Raw genomic sequence first — 21,882 nt, 5'->3', positions numbered from 1 at the left:
ACGGGTTTTTTCGTTATAGTCTCACGTTTGCGGACTTAATAAAAAAAAAAAAAAAATTAATGTCATTTGGGATGCAGCAGCTGCACGGACGCACATCCACACAGATGTCAAATTAGGAGCAGCGGCTGTGTCCGTGCAGCTGTTCCATCCAGATTGACATAAATGGGACTGCCTGCATGGGGATGCATGGAACACATGTGCATCCCGGTGAGGGCAAACACAGCCCCCACATGAGCATACGCTAAACCCCTTCACGCCGGCCGCACGCAAATGTGCAGCCTCCCGGCATCTGGTCCTAGACGCCAAGTGGCCGCACATTTGCGTTCATGTAACAAAAAACATATGTGCTGAGAGCTCCCAGCACACGTGAGGTACTCACGGAAAGGTCCCGGTCTGCTCTTTCGATCGGGACCTTTCCCAATCATGTCACCGGCCGTGACGTGACATCACGGTGGCCACATGACACTAAGCCACGCCCCGCCCCGCCCATCTCTCGGCGCAGGAATTGCTCTTCACACCGGGATGATCCGGCATGAAGGGGTTAAGAAAGTAACATGAACAAGACCTAAGAAATGAAGGCTTGCATGTGCTGAAAGCTTGAAGGATAAGTTCACCTTTCATAATATGTTATGTTGTACCCATATTCAGGGTGTAACATGTATCATGCTATGATCTGACCGGCCTCTGCACCCCCCCGATGCCCTCTGTGACAACTAGTGGCGGACCTTCTCTCCCGTCGCTAGCTGTCACAATTTTTAAAAAACTTGGCTGTGCGAGGCTCCGCCCACTCGGCCATATCGTTCATTCACAGCATTCTGTGAAAAGGAAAACTACAAGTCCCAGCAGCCTTTGTGGCTGTCAGCTTGTAGTTTTCTGTGAACTACCATGGCACTCCGCAGCGCTCCACAGTGCCAGGGTAGTTCATTGAGCCTTCCTGTCAGTAGTATCTGCTGGATTTACGAGCACACAGACATACTGACAGGTCAGGGGGAGATCTGCTGGTGCTATGCTTTAGAGCGGGGGTCTCCATACTTTCTAAACAAAGGGCCAGTTTACTGTCCTTCAGACTTTAGGGGGGCCAGACTGTAGCCATTGGGAGTAGAAAATGTCCCAGCATCAGTTGGAGTAAGCAATGCCCCATCGTTGGTGTCATTGAGAGGAATTGTGCCTCAACATTGGTAGGAATTGTGCCCCAACATTGGTGTCATTGACTCCATTGTTGATGTGTTTGGGAGAAATTGTGCCCTATCATGTCAAGGTCCTACCTTTTCCCTGTGGTTATGTTACTTCATGTGCTGGTGTCCATCTTGGATTCTGCTGTGCATGATGGGAGCCCTTTTATGCCTTCAGGTTTCTGTGGTCCATCCTCCAGAGGGGTGTGGCTGATGACATATAAGCCTGTGGCCCGCACATGCTCTTTGCACTTGTGTCTTGTGTCTTTGTGTCGCTGTTACTCTGTTCTGACTCTCGTGACTCTCCTGGTATCTGATTTGGCTTGTCTTGACTATTCTTTGTATTCTCCTTTGATCTGACCCTCTGTTGCTGAACCCGGCTCGTGACCTGTGATTCTCGTCTGCTGTCCTGTACTGTCCTGTCCTGTTGTTGTTGACCCCGGCTTGTCTGACTACTCTTTTGTCTCTTCCACCAGCTACACGCCATTGGTGGCGGCCATTACCGCAGCTGAGGTGTCTCGGGGGCCGCGACCTGGTTCCTGGCTGCGTCAAGTCCATCCCCACCATCAGGGGCCCTGGTGAAGGGCAGCCTGGGACTTAGACTCCGCGCCCTGAGGGACTTCGGTCTGTGGGTAGTGGTTGTCGTCAGCCAGTGCGTTACATTGTTAGGCCTGCCTGTCCGTTCCTCAGCTCCTGTCCTGACATATCACTAGTGTCATTGGAAAGAATTGTGCCCCATCACTGGTGTTATTGGGCCCCAATGTTTCTGTCATTGGGAGGAACTGTGCCCTATCATTGGTGTCACTGGAAGGAATTGTGTCCCATTGTTGGTGTCATTGGGAGGAACTGTGCCCCTTCATTGCTGTCATTGAATAAAGTAGTGCTCCAAGGGCCAGATAAAAGCAAGCAAAGGGCCGCATTCGACTCCAGATGTCTCATTAAAGAGAACTTGTCACCAAAAAAATCATCACATAGGGGACATTCTGTATTGCACAGTGGAAACATATGGGGTCTTTTAGACCCTGGATGTCTCATTAAAGAGAACCCGTCACCAAAATATCATCACATAGGGGACTTTTTGTCCCCTATGTGATGAAAAAATAAAGATAGGTTAAAAAAATTATATAAAATTAAGGTTACACGCAAGCATATAAAACCCCTTCCACCCCAAACGTAAACGCACATTTCGGGGGCACCTACGCATGTAAATGTTGATTACAATACACTTTACAGTAAAGCATGCTTGTTATACTCACTGTGGAACCTAAGAGGTTAATCCTCTGTATCGTGTAAAAAGGCTGTTTGATCCTGTCTTCTGCTCTAACTGCTGATGAGAAAATGTATTTATCAGTGTATATTTACTAAAATAATTGCATTTCCATGTTCTGTGTACTGTGGGAGACCAGAAATAGTGAATGCAGCGTCCGGGGAGACCAGATATAGTAAATGCAGCTTCCGGGGAGACCAGATATAGTGAATGCAGGGTCGGGGGAGACCGGATATAGTAAATGCAGGGTCCAGGGAGAGCGGATATAGTGAATGCAGGGTCTGGGGAGACCAGATATAGTGAATGCAGGGTCCGGGGAGACCGGATATAGTGAATGCAGGGTCGGGGGAGACCGGATATAGTGAATGCAGGGTCCGGGGAGAGCGGATATAGTGAATGCAGGGTCCGGGGAGAGCGGATATAGTGAATGCAGGGTCCGGGGAGACCGGATATAGTGAATGCGGGGTCCCGGGGAGACCAGATATAGTGAATGCAGGGTCCGGGGAGACCAGATATAGTGAATGCAGGGTCCGGGGAGAGCGGATATAGTGAATGCGGGGTCCCGGGGAGAGCGGATATAGTGAATGCGGGGTCCGGGGAGAGCGGATATAGTGAATGCAAGGTCCGGGGAGAGCGGATATAGCGAATGCGGGGAGAGCGGATATAGCGAATGCAGGGTCCGGGGAGAGCGGATATAGCGAATGCAGGGTCCGGGGAGACCGGATATATTGAATTCAGGGTCGGGGGAGACCAGATATAGAGAATGCGGGGTCGGGGGAGACCAGATATAGAGAATGCGGGGTCCGGGGAGACCAGATATAGTGAATGCGGGGTCCGGGGAGACCAGATATAGTGAATGTGGGGTCCGGGGAGACCAGATATAGTGAATGTGGGGTCCGGGGAGACCAGATATAGTGAATGCAGGGTCTGTGGAGACCAGATATAGTGAATGCAGGGTCCGGGGAGAGCAGATATAGTGAATGCAGGGTCTGTGGAGACCAGATATAGTGAATGTGGGGTCCGGGGAGACCAGATATAGTGAATGCAGGGTCCGGGGAGACCAGATATTGTGAATGCGGGGTCCAGGGAGAGCAGATATAGTGAATGCAGGGTCCGGGGAGAGCAGATATAGTGAATGCAGGGTCCGGGGAGACCAGATATAGTGAATGCAGGGTCCGGAGAGAGCAGATATAGTGAATGCAGGGTCCGGAGAGAGCAGATATAGTGAATGCAGGGTCCGGGGAGACCAGATATAGAGAATGCAGAGTCCTCGGAGACTGGATATAGAGAATGCAGAGTCCGGGGTTTAGTAACACTTTAACTTTAGTGAATTGTTTACTGAAATTTTGCTTTTTCCACACCTTTGCATTAATATCGTAACATAAACATTGGAACTACAGTGCTGCCATTTTATTCTCTAGGTTGTTTGCCTTGAAAAAATAATGTTTTAAGGTTTATGTAATCTTCAGGCCTAAACTGATTTTTTAAACATATGTGCGAAAAAAAAAAAACCGCAAAAACAGCTCTGGCAATGAAAGGGTTGTTATTTTTTTTTTTTTTCGATTTTAATTATGAAGATGGAAAGGAAATAAAATCTCCCATGAATTTAGCCTGTCACGTGGGTAGGGTGTGGAACCAAGGGATAGTGCTCTGAGGTGGGTAGGGGGTGGAACCAAGGGACAGCGTTCAGAGGTTGGTAAGGGGTAGAACCAAGGGGCAGTGCTCAGAGGTGGGTAAGAGGGTGGAACCTAGGGACAGCGTTCAGAGGTGGGTAGGGGGTGGAATCAAGGGACCGCACTCAGAGGTTGGTAAGGGGTAGAACCAAGGGATAGTGCTCGGAGGTGGGTTGGGGGTGAAATCAAGGCATAGTGCTCAGAGGTTGGTAAGGGGTAGAACCAAGGGATAGTGCTCGGAGGTGGGTTGGGGGTGAAATCAAGGCATAGTGCTCAGAGGTTGGTAAGGGGTAGAACCAAGGGATAGTGCTCGGAGGTGGGTTGGGGGTGAAATCAAGGCATAGTGCTCAGAGGTTGGTAAGGGGTAGAACCAAGGGACAGTGCTTTGAGGTGGGTAGGGGGTGGAGCCTAGGGACAGCGCTCAGGAGGCGGAACAAAGGAACAGTGCTTTGAGGTGGGTAGGGGGTGGAACCAAAGGAGAGTGCTCATAGGTTGGTAAGGGGTAGAACCAAGGGATAGCGCTTTGAGGTGGGTAGGGGGTCAAACCAAGGGACCGTGCTCAGAGGTTGGTAAGGGGTAGAACCAAGGGATAGTGCTCGGAGGTGGGTTGGGGGTGGAACCAATGGGCAGTGCTCAGAGGTGGGTAGGCATGAAACCAAGGACAATGCTCAGAGGTGGATAGGGGGTGGAACCAAGGCATGGTATTCGGGGGTGGTTAGAGGGCAGAGACCAGGAGTGACTCGGAAAGGGGGGAGAACATGCACTTATTCCCTGAGACAAAAGCCCTTGGGCTAAGTGATAATTGACACAAATTTTTAATTCAAGAAAAATGGTACAACTGTTTTGTAGGCAAAATTACAATTTTATTTCGATATTATACTCTAGTAATGTGCTAACATTAACATTGTAGCGCGTTATAATTTGTGTATTTGATGTAGAAATCAAATCTTCCCATGAATATCTAATAAGAAGCTACGCAAATATCAATTTTCCCTGTGGATACATAATCTGAAGGATGAGTGCTTCCACATTATTGGGGTTTCTGAATAAGAACTTGAACCAAGGATAGCCAGGCATGTCTGTGCACACATCTGCACTGAAAACGTTTTCTACTGTTTTTTGTTGTGATCCGTTGATATCCATCATCTTCTCCTCTTAAATGATTCATGAGTTCTCTTTGGGCGGAACTTTGCTCCCATCAGTAGGACATGGGCCGTAGGTAGTGGTGGCACTATCCTCTGTGTAAAGTGGAAAAAAAAATTATTTCATGTGGACAAAATACCACCCACGCTCTTCACACACTAAGAGCTCATTCACACTGGTGTTGAACCCCGTGGTTAGGCTGCGCTTCTACTACCCCCTAACCGCTACACCCCTGCAGAGGCAACGGCCGGGGGTCTACGCATGCTGCGACCCCCTGTTGCTTTCGGTGGGTGCAGAGCCTGCCAAATACAACCCATTAAAATGAACAGGGTTGCAAGCATGCGCCATGCTAGTATGGGATTCAGGGGTTTAACCTCCTCGGCGGTATGATTCTTTCTGATTTTTTGTGCTGAAAGCGGTACATTTTTTTGCATGGAAATATGTCGTTTTTTATTGTAGGCCTGTAATTTTTAGGAATAACTCACTGAAATCTGTCTGAACAAGAGTCTAGTAAACATCCCGGGTAAAATCAAATTTGAAACACTAAATCATAAATTATAATTTAATAAATAATCATAAAAAATAATAATAATAAATTTAATTCAATAATATAATCAAACCAAAAACACTGAAATTTGAAATAGGCAAATTCACACATCGCTGAGCAAAGTCGCAAAATTGTTTTCAGTGTCTGATGAGGAATTTCCCCCACGAATCATTATCACTCAATTCTGCAAGTGGTTCTGATTTACTATCGCTGTTCTCTAGCCGGTCTAAAACCGCTTTTGACCGAAAGGGACGCTTTTTGGACGCCATGGACTTTTCTAAGTTTCCAGGCAGAAAGAACATTCAAAATGCAGGCAGGGTGCCGGACAAAGCACTCGGGACAAAATGTATGTGAAATGGTTTGATACAGGAATGTTATACTATGTGATTTTAGTGTATTTAGTGAATGTCACTTTTTGTCATTTTCAAATTTCTCGCCGTTCCGTCCCCCGTACGTCCCGACGTCGCAGGAAACGGACCCCAGAAGACAGATGCCGGCATCCGCCAGAGAACATTACAGGGGACACTGCAGGAGGGACATCGCTGGAGCGCAGGACAATGTAAGTGATCGAGGGATCCCGGAACAACGCTGCATGGTAAGCCCGAGTGTAGCTCAGTGGGGGGTTACCGCTTGCGGTGCTGAAACTTTACCCCGAGCTACACTCGGGAATACCGCCAGGGAGGCTACTAAAAATTAAATAAAAAATGAAAATTATTCAGTCCCACTCCAAATCAATAAAGTGAAAAATAAAAGTAAAAAAAAAACATTCATAAAAGTCATTTTTCAAAAAAAACTTTTGACCCGTTTCCACCGAAATAGTGCTCAAATACCACACCGCACTCACTAGATATTGGTGAAAAAAACGCCTTTTAGGGTTTTTTTGGGATCCTAGACCCAATCAATAAGCCTCCAAACACCAGATATTATTGGATCTCCCTTACTCCAGACAGGAAGAAAAGGTTTTGAATAATGCAGGGAAAAAAAAACAAATATATAGTGTAATTCTGCAATACTCGGGCAGAATCAATTTCCAAGATGACAGCACAAGAATCACCCACAAGCAAGATGGCCCCCGGTAACGCCACCCGCCGGTGTGCGTTCCACTCCCAGAAGTGATGTGGTACGTTGAACGGAGATCCGATAATATCTGGTGTTTGGAGGCTTATTGACTGGGACTAGGATCCCAAAAAAAACCCCTAAAAGGTGTGTTTTGCACCAATATCTGGTGAGTGCGGTGTGGTATTTTAGCACCATTTCGGTGGAAACACGGGTCAAAAGTTTTTTTTGGAAAAATAACTTTTATGAATGTTTTATTTTTATTTTTCACTTTATTGATTTGGAGTGGGACTTATTAATTTTCATTTTTTATATATATTTTTATGAATTATTTATTTACTTTTTCACTGGAGTGTATATTTATATATACAGTTGTTTTCAAAATAATAGCAGTGTGTTGAAAAAAGTGAATAAAGCTGAAAATCCTTCTAATAGCTTTTATTTCCATCCACACAAATGCATTGGGAACACGACACATTCTATTCCAAATCAAAACACGAAGAAAAATACATCAAATTTGTGTTGTTCCTCTAAAAAAAAATTGAAGAAAAGTGAATATTAGACGGTTCAAAAAAATCGCAGTGTTTGTATTCTTCTTTACAAACTCAAACATTCACTATATAAACTGAGAAATGTTTGAAGATTTTGCTTTCCTTTGAATGACTTCATGAATATTTGGTTGTAGTCGCACTGTTTCTGAGAACTGCTGTACATCTGTGTTGCATGGAGTCCCCCAACTTCTGGTCCCTGTGATCAGGTATTCCAGCCCAGGATGATTGGACCACATTCCACAGTTCTTCTCTATTTCTTGGTTTTGCCTCAGAAACTGCATTTTTGATGTCACCCCACAGGTTTTCTATTGGATTAAGATCCGGGGATTGGGCTGGCCACTCCATAACGTCAATCTTGTTGGTCTGGAACCAAGATGTTGCACGTTTACTGGTGTGTTTGGGGTCGTTGTCTTGTTGGAACACCCATTTCAAGGGCATTTCCTCTTCAGCATAAGGCAGCATGACCTCTTCAAGTATTCTGATGTATTCAAACTGATCCATGATCCCTGGTATGCGATAAATAGGCCCAACACCGTAGTATGAGAAACATCCCCATATCATGATGCTTGCACCACCATGCTTCACTGTCTTCACAGTGTACTGTGGCTTGAATTCAGTGTTTGGGGGTCGTCTGACAAACTGTCTCCGCCCACTAGACCCAAAAAGAACAATCTTACGTTCATCAGTCCACAAAATGTTGCGCCATTTCTCTTTAGGCCGGTCAATGTGCTCTTTGGCAGATTGTAACCTCTTCAGCATGTCTTTTTCCCAACAGTGGGACTTTGCGGGGACTTCTTGCAGATAGCTTGGCTTCACATCGGCGTCTTCTAATTGTAACAGTCCTCACAGGGAACGTCACACCTTCTTTCATCTTCCTGGAGCTGATTGTTGGCTGAGTCCGCGCCATTTTGGCTATTCTTCTATCCATTCCAATGGTAGTTTTTCGCTTTCTTCCACGTCTTTCAGGTTTTGGTTGCCATTTTAAAGCATTTGCGATCATTTTAGCTGAGCAGCCTATCATTTTCTGCACTTTATATGTTTTCCCCTCTCCAATCAACTTTTTAATCAAGGTACGCTGTTCTTCTGAACAATGTCTGGAACGACCCATTTTCCTCAGAATTTCAGAGAGAAATGCACTGTAACCAGCATGTACAACATTTGCTGCCTTCCTTCCTTAAATAAGGGCAATAATTGCCACCTGTTTTTCAAAGAATGAATGACCTCACTAATAGAACTCCACACTGCTATTATTTTGAACACGCCCCTTTCAATGAGTGATTCAATGACACAGAATCAGCAGCATGCATGTCATGACTGTTGGGTCTGTTGGATTTCTATTACTCTACCACACCTGCTAGTAAATTATCTGCCATGTAGAAATATCATTTCTGCCAAAAACAGTGATTGATCCAGTTAGTGATGTCTGACTGCTATTATTTTGAACACAACTGTATATTTGCGTTGTTTTGATGTGTTATATTATTTTTTGGTGTTCACACTAATGAGCAGCAGCATTTATTTATTTATTTAGTATATAATTTCACGGTTTTGGCGCTGGTGATTTTTTTTATATATATTTGGGTCATTTGACTGCTCTGATTGGCTGTCACAGTGGTCACATGACTGTAAAGCTCTTGATCGCACGTATGCATCAGGAGTTTATCGATCTGCCGGCTACCGCGTTGGGAATGAGCAGAGAGCACGCTCTCAGCACGGCAAGTTGTTTTAACAGGGCCGCTTAGATGCAGCCGCTTGGTGTCGAGGCTCACGAACAGTCGCATATATGAGTGCGGCCGCCACCAAGAGGTTAAAGTACTCTGGAGTGACACTTGTCCAGTCATCAAATGTAGTGAGAAATGTTCTTCCAGATATCTGTATAAAGGTTCGTTGGAAGGTCTACTAGTGTATGGCCAAGCTTAGGTGCCCCAGGCAGCTCTATGAGTCTTCATGCTGGTCTACCTCTTACCATTCTGATAATAGTCATATATTTTTACATTGACCGGTTTGAGGCCAAACACCACCATATCTTGCACAATGATGATATCGTATTGTTGTTCTGAGTGATTCAGCTGGAAAAAAAAAGAAAGAAGAAAGTCAGAGGGATTCAAGAATTTCAATCAACTTTTGCACTTTAGCCCCTTGTCTACCAAAGGACAGTTATTTACCACATGGTGAAAAGCAAGGGGTTGAAGCAAGTTCCACTGCAGATGTGATCTCGGTGCCGATGTTTTATAGGCCTCCGTTTCCCGGTGGTTCCCAGGCTCTCCCATTTCTCCAGGGGGGCCCAGGACATTGGTAAATGGCCTTAAAGTCTTACTAAACCCACAACAGTACAATCAGTCTGTAGATGCAGTAAAGCATGCTTGTTATACTCACTGTGGAACCTAAGGGGTTAATCCTCTGCATTGTGTAAAAAGGCTGTTTGATCCTGTCTTCTCTGCTCCTCCTCTTGTTGAAATGCCCACCTGATACAGACTGAATCTGGAGTCAAGTGCACATGCTCAATTTGGTGGTGGGTTGGGGGTGGAACCAATGGGCAGTTCTCAGAGGTGGATAGGCATGGAATCAAGGACAGCACGTGGAGGTGGATAAGGGGTGGAACCAAGGCATGGTGTTCGGGGTGGTTAGGGAGCAGAGACCAGGAGTGACTCGGAAAGGGGAGAGAACATGCTCAGTTTGGTGTGTATTGCTAGAGAAGTTTTTTTTTTTTCTTGGGAGAGTGCATGTGATCAGCACAGGGCCAATCAGGGCTGTCCAGATAGAGGGTCAGGGATTTCACATCCTCCTAGAGCAGAAAGAAAACTCCTCCTACTAGCTTTAACCAGTGCTCTGCTGAAGTCACAAGACTGCTACAGTATATACTGCTGATTAGAAAAGGTATTTAGCAATTTTTATTTACTAAAATAACTGCACTTTCATGTTGTGTTTACTGTGGGAGACCAGATATAGTGAATGCAGGGTCCGGGAAGACCAGATATAGTGAATGCAGGGTCCGGGGAGAGCGGATATAGGGAATGCAGGGTCCGGGGAGAGCGGATATAGGGAATGCAGGGTCCGGGGAGAGCAGATATAGGGAATGCAGGGTCCGGGGAGAGCGGATATAGTGAATGCAGGGTCCAGGGAAGACCAGATATAGTGAATGCAGGGTCCGGGGAGAGCGGATATAGTGAATGCAGGGTCCGGGAAGACCAGATATAGTGAATGCAGGGTCCGGGGAGACCGGATATAGTGAATGCAGGGTCCGGGGAGAGCGGATATAGTGAATGCAGGGTCCGGGAAGACCAGATATAGTGAATGCAGGGCCCGGGAAGACCAGATATAGTGAATGCGGGGTCCGGGAAGACCAGATATAGTGAATGCAGGGCCCGGGAAGACCAGATATAGTGAATGCAGGGTCCGGGGAGAGCGGATATAGGGAATGCAGGGTCCGGGGAGACCAGATATAGTGAATTCAGGGTCTGGGGAGAGCAGATATAGTGAACGCAGGGTCTGGGGAGAGCAGATATAGGGAACGCAGGGTCCGGGGAGAGCAGATATAGTGAACGCAGGGTCTGGGGAGAGCAGATATAGGGAATGCAGGGTCTGGGGAGAGCAGATATAGTGAATGCAGGGTCCGGGGAGACCGGATATAGTGAATGCAGGGTCCGGGGAGAGCGGATATAGTGAATGCAGGGTCCGGGGAGAGCGGATATAGTGAATGCAGGGTCTAGGGAGAGTGGATATAGTGAATGCAGGGTCCGGGGAGACTGGATATAGTGAATGCAGGGTCCGGGGAGAGCAGATATAGTGAATGCAGGGTCTGGGGAGACCGGATATTCTGACCCCCCCCCCCCCCTCCCAAAAATGAAAAGTTAGCAGCTACAAATACTGTAGCTGCTGACTTTTAACATTAAGGCCCTTACCTGTCTAGGGATCCAGCGGTGTCCTCACCCCGAGCTGATTCTTCAGTCGGCTGTTGGGTGCTGGCGCCGCCATCTTAACTAAGGGAAACCGGCTGTGAAGCCTTGCAGCTTCACAGTCGGTTTCTTCCTGCGCATAGGCAAATTTGCGCTGCGGTTTTTGATGGGGCCACAGTCCTCTTGTACCTGTGAAATATCCCAGAGGGCTGAAGGCGGAAGGAAGGAGGGCCAAATTTCCGGCCAGAAGTGGGAGCAGGTACCTGTCAAAACCAGGTACCCGTTTCCCCTCAAAAGGTGCCAATTGTGGCAGCGGAGGGGGGAGGGAGGCAGATAAGCAGAGCTTCCACTTTTGAGTGGAACTCCGCTTTAAGTCACTTCTGAGTTCACAGCTGACATTTCTTTGCTAATGTAGTGGAGTATACAGCTAGTCAAGCATGATCTGTGATTGATTAGCTGCAGTGCAGGGCAGGGAGACATTGGAGGTCTAATGAACCTCCAATGTCTCCATAAGGAAAATGTCTCCTGCCCAATTCTATCACATAGGGGGCTTGTTAGATCCATTGTGTTAGCAAAAGCATTAAATGGAAAGAAAAAGGATAAATAAAAATAAGGAAAAGAAAATTAACACCCACCCTCCCACCACCGTATGCACCCCAATGCAAACGCACAGTGTATGGTGCACATTTGTACGCATGCATAAATTGCACCACATATGCGAGGTATCACCACGAACCTGTGTGAGAACAGTAATTCTTGAGTCTCCATTCTAGAGCCTCTAAACTAATAACCTGTAAAGGGTTTGAAAGTGTCACCTATGGAGAATTTGGGGTACTATAGGTTTTTTTTGCAGTTTCACAGGTTTGACATGTTTGGTATCTATTTACTTGATGCAACCCCATCTTTTATATTTTACCAACATACTGTATATTATATTGTGTATATGAACACTAAAAATCATTTTAGCGTATTTTTTCCTGAAAATATACAGTTGATAAACAGTTGTACAAATATCATACATAAGACATAAAAAAAGTGCAACTGCCTCTGCTTTGGGAAAATATAGAAATGTTTTTGGGTTTCAGATCATTTCCAGCAAAGAATACAGATTTTAACGTGTGAGTACATTTTTAAAAAATACCCAGGTAGACAAGTGGTTAAAGACCTGTAGACTTTTCCCACAGGGGTCTCCAAACCATGGCCTGCGGGCCACTCTGATCTTTACCTCTCCCTCTCCACTGGCACTTTCCCCTCCCCTCTAAAGCACGCGCACATCACCCCCATACTCAAAAAACCCTCCCTTGACGCCACTGACCTTAACAACCTTAGACCCATCTCCCTGCTGCCATTCACTTCCAAGTTCCTTGAGCGCCTGGCCTACAATCACCTAAGCTCCCACCTCACTGATAACAACCTCCTTGACCCCCTACAGTCTGGCTTCTGTCCCCTACACTCCACTGAAACCGCCCTACTTAAAATCACCAACGACCTGCTAACCACCAAAGCTAATGGCCACTATTCTATCCTCCTGCTCCTTGACCTCTCCGCGGCCTTCGACACTGTCGACCACCCTCTCCTCCTTGCCAAACTGAACTCCCTTGGCATCAGGGACACTGCTCTCTCCTGGTTCTCCTCCTACCTATCCCAACGCTCCTTCAGCGTCACCGATAACACTGCCACCTCCCCCTCTCTGTCGGAGTCCCCAAGGCTCTGTCCTCGAGCCCCTCCTCTTCTCCATCTACACCTCCTCCCTTGGTAAACTAATACACTCCCACTGCTTCAATTACCACCTCTTTGCCGACGACACACAAATTTACCTCTCCACCCCCCACCTCACCCCCTCACTCTCCGCCCACATCGCCCACCACCTGAATGACATATCAGACTGGATGTCGCTCCATTTCCTCAAACTAAACCTGTCCAAAACCGAGCTCCTAGTCTTCCCCGTGCCCCCCCATCCTCTCCATCACTACTAACAACCCCACCATCTCTCCCACCCCACACGCCAAAGTCCTGGGTGTCACCCTGGACTCACACCTCTCCTTCCTACCTCACGTCCAATTGCTATCAAGATCATGCAGGCTCCACCTCCGCAACATCTCCAAGATACGTACATTCCTCACCCCAGACACCACCAAACAACTCGTACACTCCCTCATCACCTCACGCCTGGACTATTGCAACTCCCTTCTCACTGGCCTACCCAAACGAATGCTATCCCCACTCCAGTCTATCCTGAACTCAGCGGCCAGACTCATCCACCTCACCAACCGCTCCACATCTGCCTCCCCCCTCTGCCAATCCCTTCACTGGCTCCCGATCGCCTCGAACCCCTCGTGTATTGTATTGTTTCTGTCTTGTCTCATGTTCTGTCCCCCTTGCTATTGTACAGCGCTGAGCAAACCCTTTGGCGTTATATAAATACTGTATAATAATAATGTAAGGGGGGACTCTGAACTTTGATGGGTACTTCTAGATGTAAGGGGGGACTCTGTTGGATACTTCTAAATGTAAGGAAGGACTCTGATGGGTCTCTGGGATGTAAGGGGGGCCACGGATGGGTGCTCTGGGATGTAAGGGGGGCCTGTGATGTGCACTATGGGTTGCGGGGGGGACTCTGATGGGTACTTCTAGATGTAAGGGGGGACTTTGATAGGCACTCTGGGATGTAAGGGGGACCTGTGATGTGCACTCTAGGATGCAAGGGGGGACTCTGATGTGCACTCTGGGATGCAAGGGAGGACTCCGATTGGTCCTTCTAGATGTAAGGGTACTCTGGTGGGCATTTATGGATGTAAGGGGAAACTTTGACACTCCTGGGTGTACAGGGGGATGTAATCCCAGTTCTCCGTAATCTTCTCCACTTGTCAACCATTTTTGTGAAAATCTCTGGTGCTGGAAGTTCAGTAGTGAACCCATGATGGGGCATTTAAGGCTCTCACACCTCTCTGGAGGACAGGACAGGATTAGTGGCTTCTATGGGCACTCCTGGAAGTAAGGCAAAACTCCAATGGGCACTCTTGGATGTAAAGGATGTAAAGGGGGGGACTGTGATGGGCACTTCTGAATGTAGGGGGAAACTCTGGGATGTAAGTGTAAGGGTGACTTTAATGGGCACTTTTAGATTTAGGGGGAGACTCTGACGGATACTCCTGGATCTAAGAGGACTCCTAGATGTAAGGGGGCACTCTGATGGGCATTCTAGAATTTAAGGGGGGACTCTGATGGGCTCTCCTGGATGTAAGGGGAACCTTTGATGAACACTCCGTGGTGTACTGGGAACTCTGATGGACATTCTTTGATGTATAAGGGGACTATGATTGGTACTCCAGAATATAAAGGGGAACTCTGATGGGTACTCCTGAATGTAGGGGGAAACTGATGAGCACTCCTGGATGTAGTGGGAATCTGATGAACACTCCTGGATGTAGAGGGAAACTGATGAGCACTCCTGGATGTAGGGGGAATCTGATGAACACTCCTGGATGTAGAGGGAAACTGATGAGCACTCCTGGATGTACGGGGAACTCTGATGAACACTCCTGGATGTGGGGGGGAACTGATGAGCACTCCTGGATGTATGGGGAACTCTGATGAACACTCCTGGATGTAGGGGGGAACTGATGAGCACTCCTGGATGTATGGGGAACTCTGATGAACACTCCTGGATGTAGGGGGGAACTGATGAGCACTCCTGGATGTACGGGGAACTCTGATGAACACTCCTGGATGTGGGGGGGAACTGATGAGCACTCCTGGATGTGGGGGGGAACTGATGAGCACTCCTGGATGTACGGGGAACTCTGATGAACACTCCTGGATGTAGGGGGGAACTGATGAGCACTCCTGGATGTATGGGGAACTCTGATGAACACTCCTGGATGTAGGGGGGAACTGATGAGCACTCCTGGATGTACGGGGAACTCTGATGAACACTCCTGGATGTAGGGGGGAACTGATGAGCACTCCTGGATGTACGGGGAACTCTGATGAACACTCCTGGATGTAGGGGGGAACTGATGAGCACTCCTGGATGTATGGGGAACTCTGATGAACACTCCTGGATGTAGGGGGGAACTGATGAGCACTCCTGGATGTATGGGGAACTCTGATGAACACTCCTGGATGTAGGGGGGAACTGATGAGCACTCCTGGATGTACGGGGAACTCTGATGAACACTCCTGGATGTGGGGGGGAACTGATGAGCACTCCTGGATGTGGGGGGGAACTGATGAGCACTCCTGGATGTATGGGGAACTCTGATGAGCACTCCTGGATGTAGGGGGGAACTGATGAGCACTCCTGGATGTACGGGGAACTCTGATGAACACTCCTGGATGTGGGGGGGAACTGATGAGCACTCCTGGATGTGGGGGGGAACTGATGAGCACTCCTGGATGTACGGGGAACTCTGATGAACACTCCTGGATGTAGGGGGGAACTGATGAGCACTCCTGGATGTACGGGGAACTCTGATGAACACTCCTGGATGTAGGGGGGAACTGATGAGCACTCCTGGATGTACGGGGAACTCTGATGAACACTCCTGGATGTGGGGGGGAACTGATGAGCACTCCTGGATGTACGGGGAACTCTGATGGACACTCTAGGATGTAAGAAGGAAATCTGACGAACACTCCTGGATGTAAGCGGGGACTTGGATGGTCACACCTGGATCTAAGGAAGGACTCTGATGGGCACTCCTGAATGTGGGGGGGAAAAGCACTTATGGGTACTCCTGGTTGTTAAGAGGAGAGTTGGATGGGCAATCCAGGATGTAAGGGGGGACTCTGATAGGCACCCCTGGATGTAAGGAAGGACTGATTTTTTTTTGGTCTGAGAGTGTTTGTAAAATCCACAATGTGGCCCCCATACTGGATAGTTTGGAGACCTTTGCTATAAACCATTAAAAAGATCAACTAAATGGGGAACTCCAGTGTTTCCAAACACCCCCACTGCCCCGACATGCTGATTGCCGGGAAATGTGTTCGGTAGCAAACTCTGTGCTTCCTTGTTGCATAAGCACCAAACAACAGTGGCGAAAGGATAACTGAAGCAACACACGACAACCAATCAGAAAAAACCTCTTCACTGAATGAAGTAGGCTGTCATTTGGTTACTATTGGTTACTGCAGTTTGGATAGCCTTGCCGGTCCATGTACTTCCTTACTGACTTGGCTTGTTGGTGTTCAGCTCCCGACGATAAAACTATTAATATATTTAGGAACGAAGCATGAGAATATACCAACCTCATCCAGATAAATGAAGATGGAGTTCTCACTGGTCTCCACTCTTTTAACAAAAGGATAACTCAAAAGCTATAGAAAAACAGAAACAAAAATAATCATTAAAGTTCAGGCAATGTGCATAGCATCCAATGTGCTAAGGTCATAAGTATCATAAACAATTGCCTATAGCAGTGGTGGGCAACCTTTTTTTTCAACTGAGCCAAATCTCGCCAAAACCACGATTGAAATTTATTTTGAGAGCCACATTTTTAAAACTGAAAATACATCCCCCATATAGTAATTCATCCCCCATAGTAATTCATCCCCCATATAGTAATTCATCCCCCATATAGTAATTCATCCCCCATAGTAATTCATCCCCCATAGTAATTCATCCCCCATATAGTAATTCATCCCCCATAGTAATTCATCCCCCATATAGTAATTCATCCCCCATAGTAATTCATCCCCCATATAGTAATTCATCCCCCATATAGTAATTCATCCCCCATAGTAATTCATCCCCCATATAGTAATTCATCCCCCATATAGTAATTCATCCCCCATATATAGTAATTCATCCCCCATATAGTAATTCATCCCCCATATAGTAATTCATCCCCCATATAGTAATTCATCCCCCATAGTAATTCATCCCCCATATAGTAATTCATCCCCCATATAGTAATTCATCCCCCATATAGTAATTCATCCCCCCTGTAGTAATTCATCCCCCCTATAGTAATTCATTCCCCATATTGTGTCAATTCACTTACCTTTGCTCCGCGCGTTCCTCTCGCTGTGTTCCCGCGCCGTTCTGGTCTTCAGGACGGACTGTGAGAGGAGAGGAGTTCGTCACGCTACCCCGCCTACATCCTGGCTGCCCCGCCTACATCCTGACAGCTGCAGAGTCCTGACTTTTGGGGCGGCCGCCCGAGAGGAGGGAGGGGAGCGGGCGCCCGAGAGGAGGGAGGGGAGGGGGCGGCCGCCCGAGAGGAGGGAGGGGATCGGGCGCCCGAGAGGAGGGAGGGGAGCGGGCGCCCGGCACACAGAAGAGCCGCATTTAAGTTTGTAAAGAGCCGCATGTGGCTCGCGAGCCGTGGCTTGCCGACCACTGGCCTATAGTAATAGTAACAGAAAGATAAAGTCAATGGTTTGAAAGTTAGAGGTGTTATAACATCATACACCAATAGCGTAGTAAACAAGTCAGAGAAACAACCCAACATGGCTAACAGGAAAAAGTCCAAGCATCTGCGTCGTAAAAATAGATACAGTTGGGTGGAGTAACAATGTGTGAACTACATTACTTACTGAACATACAAAAGAGGAAAAATATAAACAGGAACAGATCATGTTTTACCAATCAGTCCTGCGGTGGGGCCCAAAGGGAGAAAAAATAAAAAATGGGGGGAGAAATTAAAATATGAGATAAACAAGGATATCAGGTGCCCAAGCCCGAGCCCAGAGGACTCAGTGTTATAGTTACATCCTTAGTTTGGCTGAAAAAAGACAAAACTCCATCCAGTTCAACCATTACTTTTGTAATGAGTAGGGGTATACTCATTCACATGGGGGGGGGGGCGAGATCTGGTGGACCCTTGTTAAAGGGGGCCTCCAGATTCCGATAAGCCCCCTACCCACAGACCCCCACAACTACAGGCCATCACTGTGGGGAAGAGGTCCTTGTCCCCATCAACATGGGGACAAGCCCCCCCTACCCCAAAGCACCCCCCCATGTTGAGGGCATGTGGCCTGGTATGGTTCAGGATGGGGGGGGTGCTCGCTCGTCTTCCCCCTTTTCTGACTTGCATGCTCGGATAAGGGTCTGGTATGGATTTTGAGAGGGACCCTGCGCCTTTTTTTTTTTACATTTTGGTGTGGGGTTGCCTTTAAAATCCATACCAGACCCGAAATGCTTGGTATGGATGGGAGGGGGTCCCCACGCCATTTAAAAAAAATGTTTTAATTGTCGGGCAATGCTTTTTGCTTTCAGCTGTCAGCGGGGAACCCCTCTGACAGCTGAGACATGAATGAATGTTTCACTACTAAAATACCGCGTGACTTCATAGTAGAACCCATGCCGGATTTTAGTAACTGAGCGGATCTTCCCACATACTCGGGTGACGTAAGATACCGCTCAGTGAATTGTTCGTGTTTGAAGTTTCGCAGTCGAACATTCTGTAGGTTCAGATGTTCAACAGCGAACCAACCGGGGGGGGGTTCAGCCCGTCACTTCTGATAATCTTGGGTCTTTTTGTAAAATTTCAATGGGGCTTTGGGTTGAAACGTTTCTCGAGGAGCCTCCAATGACGTAAACCAATCTATTGGTGTTTGTTATACGGTTAATATTTTCTCATACTTTACCTTCTGCACCGTCAATTCATTCGTACTGAAACCCGACAGCATTTCGGCTTCAATAATGACCATATTGGTGGTCTTCCGAGGCCCATTGTACCTGCAAGAAACACCCGGTAGACCATCAGTTTCCAGCAGTCTATCCATCAATTATTTCCAGTAAAATATATTCAAGCCAGACATTGTTATATATGGCGGATAATAAAACAATCGAATTTTTTTTTTCTAAGCTCAGTTTCAAACAGATAATGGGGTTGATTTACTAAAACGGGAGAGTGCAAAGTCTGTTGCAGCTCTGCATAGAAACCAATCAGCTTCCAGGTTTCACTGTCAAAGCTTAACCGCTTGCCCGCCGCTCTATAGCAGAAATACTGCTACAGGGCGGCAGGTCTGCGCAAAATCACGTATATATACACGTGATATTGCATTTCCGGGTGGGGGGTGGCCTCAGCTGTAGATCACTGGGTCCCGGACAGTGATTCCCCGCCAGCACCTGGTGATTGCCAAGTATCACTGACAGGGGAGAGGCTTGTATGTAAACAATACAGATCTCTCCCGTCAGCTCCTGCACACTGCTTTGTATGGCTCTGCGTAGCAGAGCCATACAAAGCAGTGTGCTTACACAGCACACAGTTAACGCTTTGATCCCCCCAGATGTTAACCCCTTCCAGCCCAGTGCCGTTAGTACAGTGTCAGTGCTTTTTATTAGAACTGATCACTGTATTGGTGTCACTGGGGATGTCAGTGACACCAAGTCAATTAACCCCCCCAGTGTCAGAATGCCCACCGCAGTCCCGCTATAAGTCGCTGATCGCCCCCATTACTAGTCTTAAAAATAAAACTTCCAGTATCTATACCGCCATTTGTAGACGCTATAACTGTCACGTAAACCAATTAATTTACACGTATTGGGTTTTTATCAAAGATATGGAGCAGAATACATTTTGGCCGAATTTTATGACGATATTTGATTTTTAAAATTTTTTTACTGGATATGTTTTATAGCAAAAAGTCAAAAATATTGTTTTTTTTTCCTCAAAATTGTTGGCCTTTTTTGTTTATAGTGCAAAAAATGAAAAAACGCAGAGGTGATCAAATACCACTGAAAGAAAGCTCTATTTGTGGGGGAAAAAAGGACGTAAATTTAATTTGGACGCAGCATTGCATGACCGCGCAGTTGTCAGTTAAAGTAACACAGCGCTGTATCGCAAAAAATGGCCTGGTCAGGAAGGGGGGTAAATCCTCTGGAGGGCGAGGGGTTAACTGAACAAGCTGAAGTTAGAAGCTGATTGGCTCCCATGCATATCTGCACCAGATCTCCTAGCTTACAGCTCTGCGGAGCAGGGCCCTCTGATTCCCCTTGTACCAAAGTGTATTGTAACTGTCATGTCTGCCTTCATTTTGTAAAGTGCTGCGGAAACTGTTGGCGCTGTATAATAATAATGATAATTCTGAGTTCTCCAGTTTTAGTAAATCTCCCCCTTTCTCTCATTATAGGGGGCAGGTATGAAATGTCAAATTATTCATTTCATCAGTGTGGTAGTGCAATGCCAGATATATAAACAGGCAGGAAAATGAACGCCAGTTTAAATCCAAAATAAATTTGAACCAATCGAAAGTTCAGATTCTGCTTAACCCTTTTGCGCCGGCACTTCCCGGCCCTTTAAGAGGTTTCAGAAGCCAGGAGGCAGGGTGGGGTTTTAGGGGCCTGTGATTACCGTGAGTCGCTGTCACATGATCGGAGAAGGTCCTGATCGCAAGGGGAGATGGGGACCTTTCCGTGAGTCACAGACATGTGCTGGGAGCACGCTCTCAACACATATGTATTTCCAACTGGTAAGCAAATATGTGGCCGCTCGGCATCAAGGCCCAGATGCCGAGAGGCCGCATATTTGTGTGCGCTCGGCGTCTAGGGGTTAAAGCCAATATATTTCAGGGGTTTTAAAATCCTCATCCAGGGGCGAACTGACAACTCATGGGGCCCCCGGGCAATTGGGGATCATGGGGTCCCTGTGTCCTTACCCACACTCAAAGCACACCCAAAAAAGCCTTCAAAAAAGGTACCAGGGGCATTTCATGGGGCCCCCTACTGACCCCGGGCCCTCTGGCAGTGCCCGAGTGCTCGAATGGTCAGTCCGCCCCTGTCCTCATCCCTCTGCCGAAACACGGCATTGTATACTGAGCTGAGGCTACATTCAGTTAGGTCCCATGTACACAGGACATTTATTTTCCTCCCATAGATGGAAGAAATCGCAAGGGAGGAAATACGCTTTAAGATTTTCTCATCACTACTGTGAACAATGAAACTTCGATTTGACCCCACTAACCATTAGAAGATTGAACAAACGTTCCTAAAACTAACCATTTCAAAGCACATTCTACTCCTGTTTAGCCAGCTTAAAGGAGAAGTATAGCCGAAGCTCTTTCGCCTGTACTTCTGTAGATCCCAGGAGTGCGGTTTGTTCTGCACTCCCGTGACCCGTTTTCAGCTGATAGCAGGCTGAAGCCGGCAGTTGGCTGACATCACTCAGCCGGTCCAGGCTGGGGAACACCCCATTCCCCAGAGTCTGGAGCAGCTCCTTGCTCAGTGAGAGCTGGAGCCAGCCGCTCCCTCCCCCTCCACAGCCCAGTGCTCCAGTGAGAGCTGGGGGGAGGGCAGAGCAGAGAGCGGTGACTCACAGTCACCGCTCTCTGCTCAAAGCGGCTGTGAGAACTCAGAGATCAGCTGTCATGTGATCACTGAGTTCTCACCCTTAGAGCCAGCGGAGGACAGATGCAGCATCCACCTGGGTAGGTATAATTTGAGGAAAAACCCTCCAAAAAAACCCATACTACTTTTTAGCAGGCTGAAGCCGGCAGTTGGCTGACATCACTCAGCTGGTCCAGGCTGGGGAAGACCCCGTTCCCCAGAGTCTGGAGCAGCTCCTGGCTCAGTGAGAGCTGGAGCCAGCCGCTCCCTCCCCCTCCACAGCCCAGTGCTCCGGTGAGAGCTG

The 21,882-nt window shown here is 47.4% G+C and overlaps 1 protein-coding gene across 1 annotated transcript in view; it reads right to left on the bottom strand.

The window, feature by feature from the left end:
- Nucleotides 1-16,495: 16,495 nt before the first annotated feature.
- The window catches only part of LOC149447902 (alpha-2-macroglobulin-like protein 1), a 104,110-nt gene continuing 98,723 nt past the window's right edge, over nt 16,496-21,882 (bottom strand). Inside the window, exons 21-22 of the mRNA XM_089651891.1 lie at nt 18,899-18,989; nt 16,496-16,624 (exon numbers count right to left, since the gene is read on the bottom strand). Coding sequence (XP_089508017.1) covers nt 16,496-16,624; nt 18,899-18,989 — 220 coding nt within the window. The remainder of the gene's footprint in view (nt 16,625-18,898; nt 18,990-21,882) is intronic.

Source organism: Staurois parvus, unplaced genomic scaffold (assembly GCF_062004578.1).
Source record: "Staurois parvus isolate SC_StPar_1 unplaced genomic scaffold, SC_StPar_1.0 ptg000667l, whole genome shotgun sequence".
Lineage (NCBI taxonomy): Eukaryota > Metazoa > Chordata > Amphibia > Anura > Ranidae > Staurois > Staurois parvus.
Note: the sequence above shows the minus strand (reverse complement) of the source record. Positions and strands in the feature narration are given on the sequence as shown.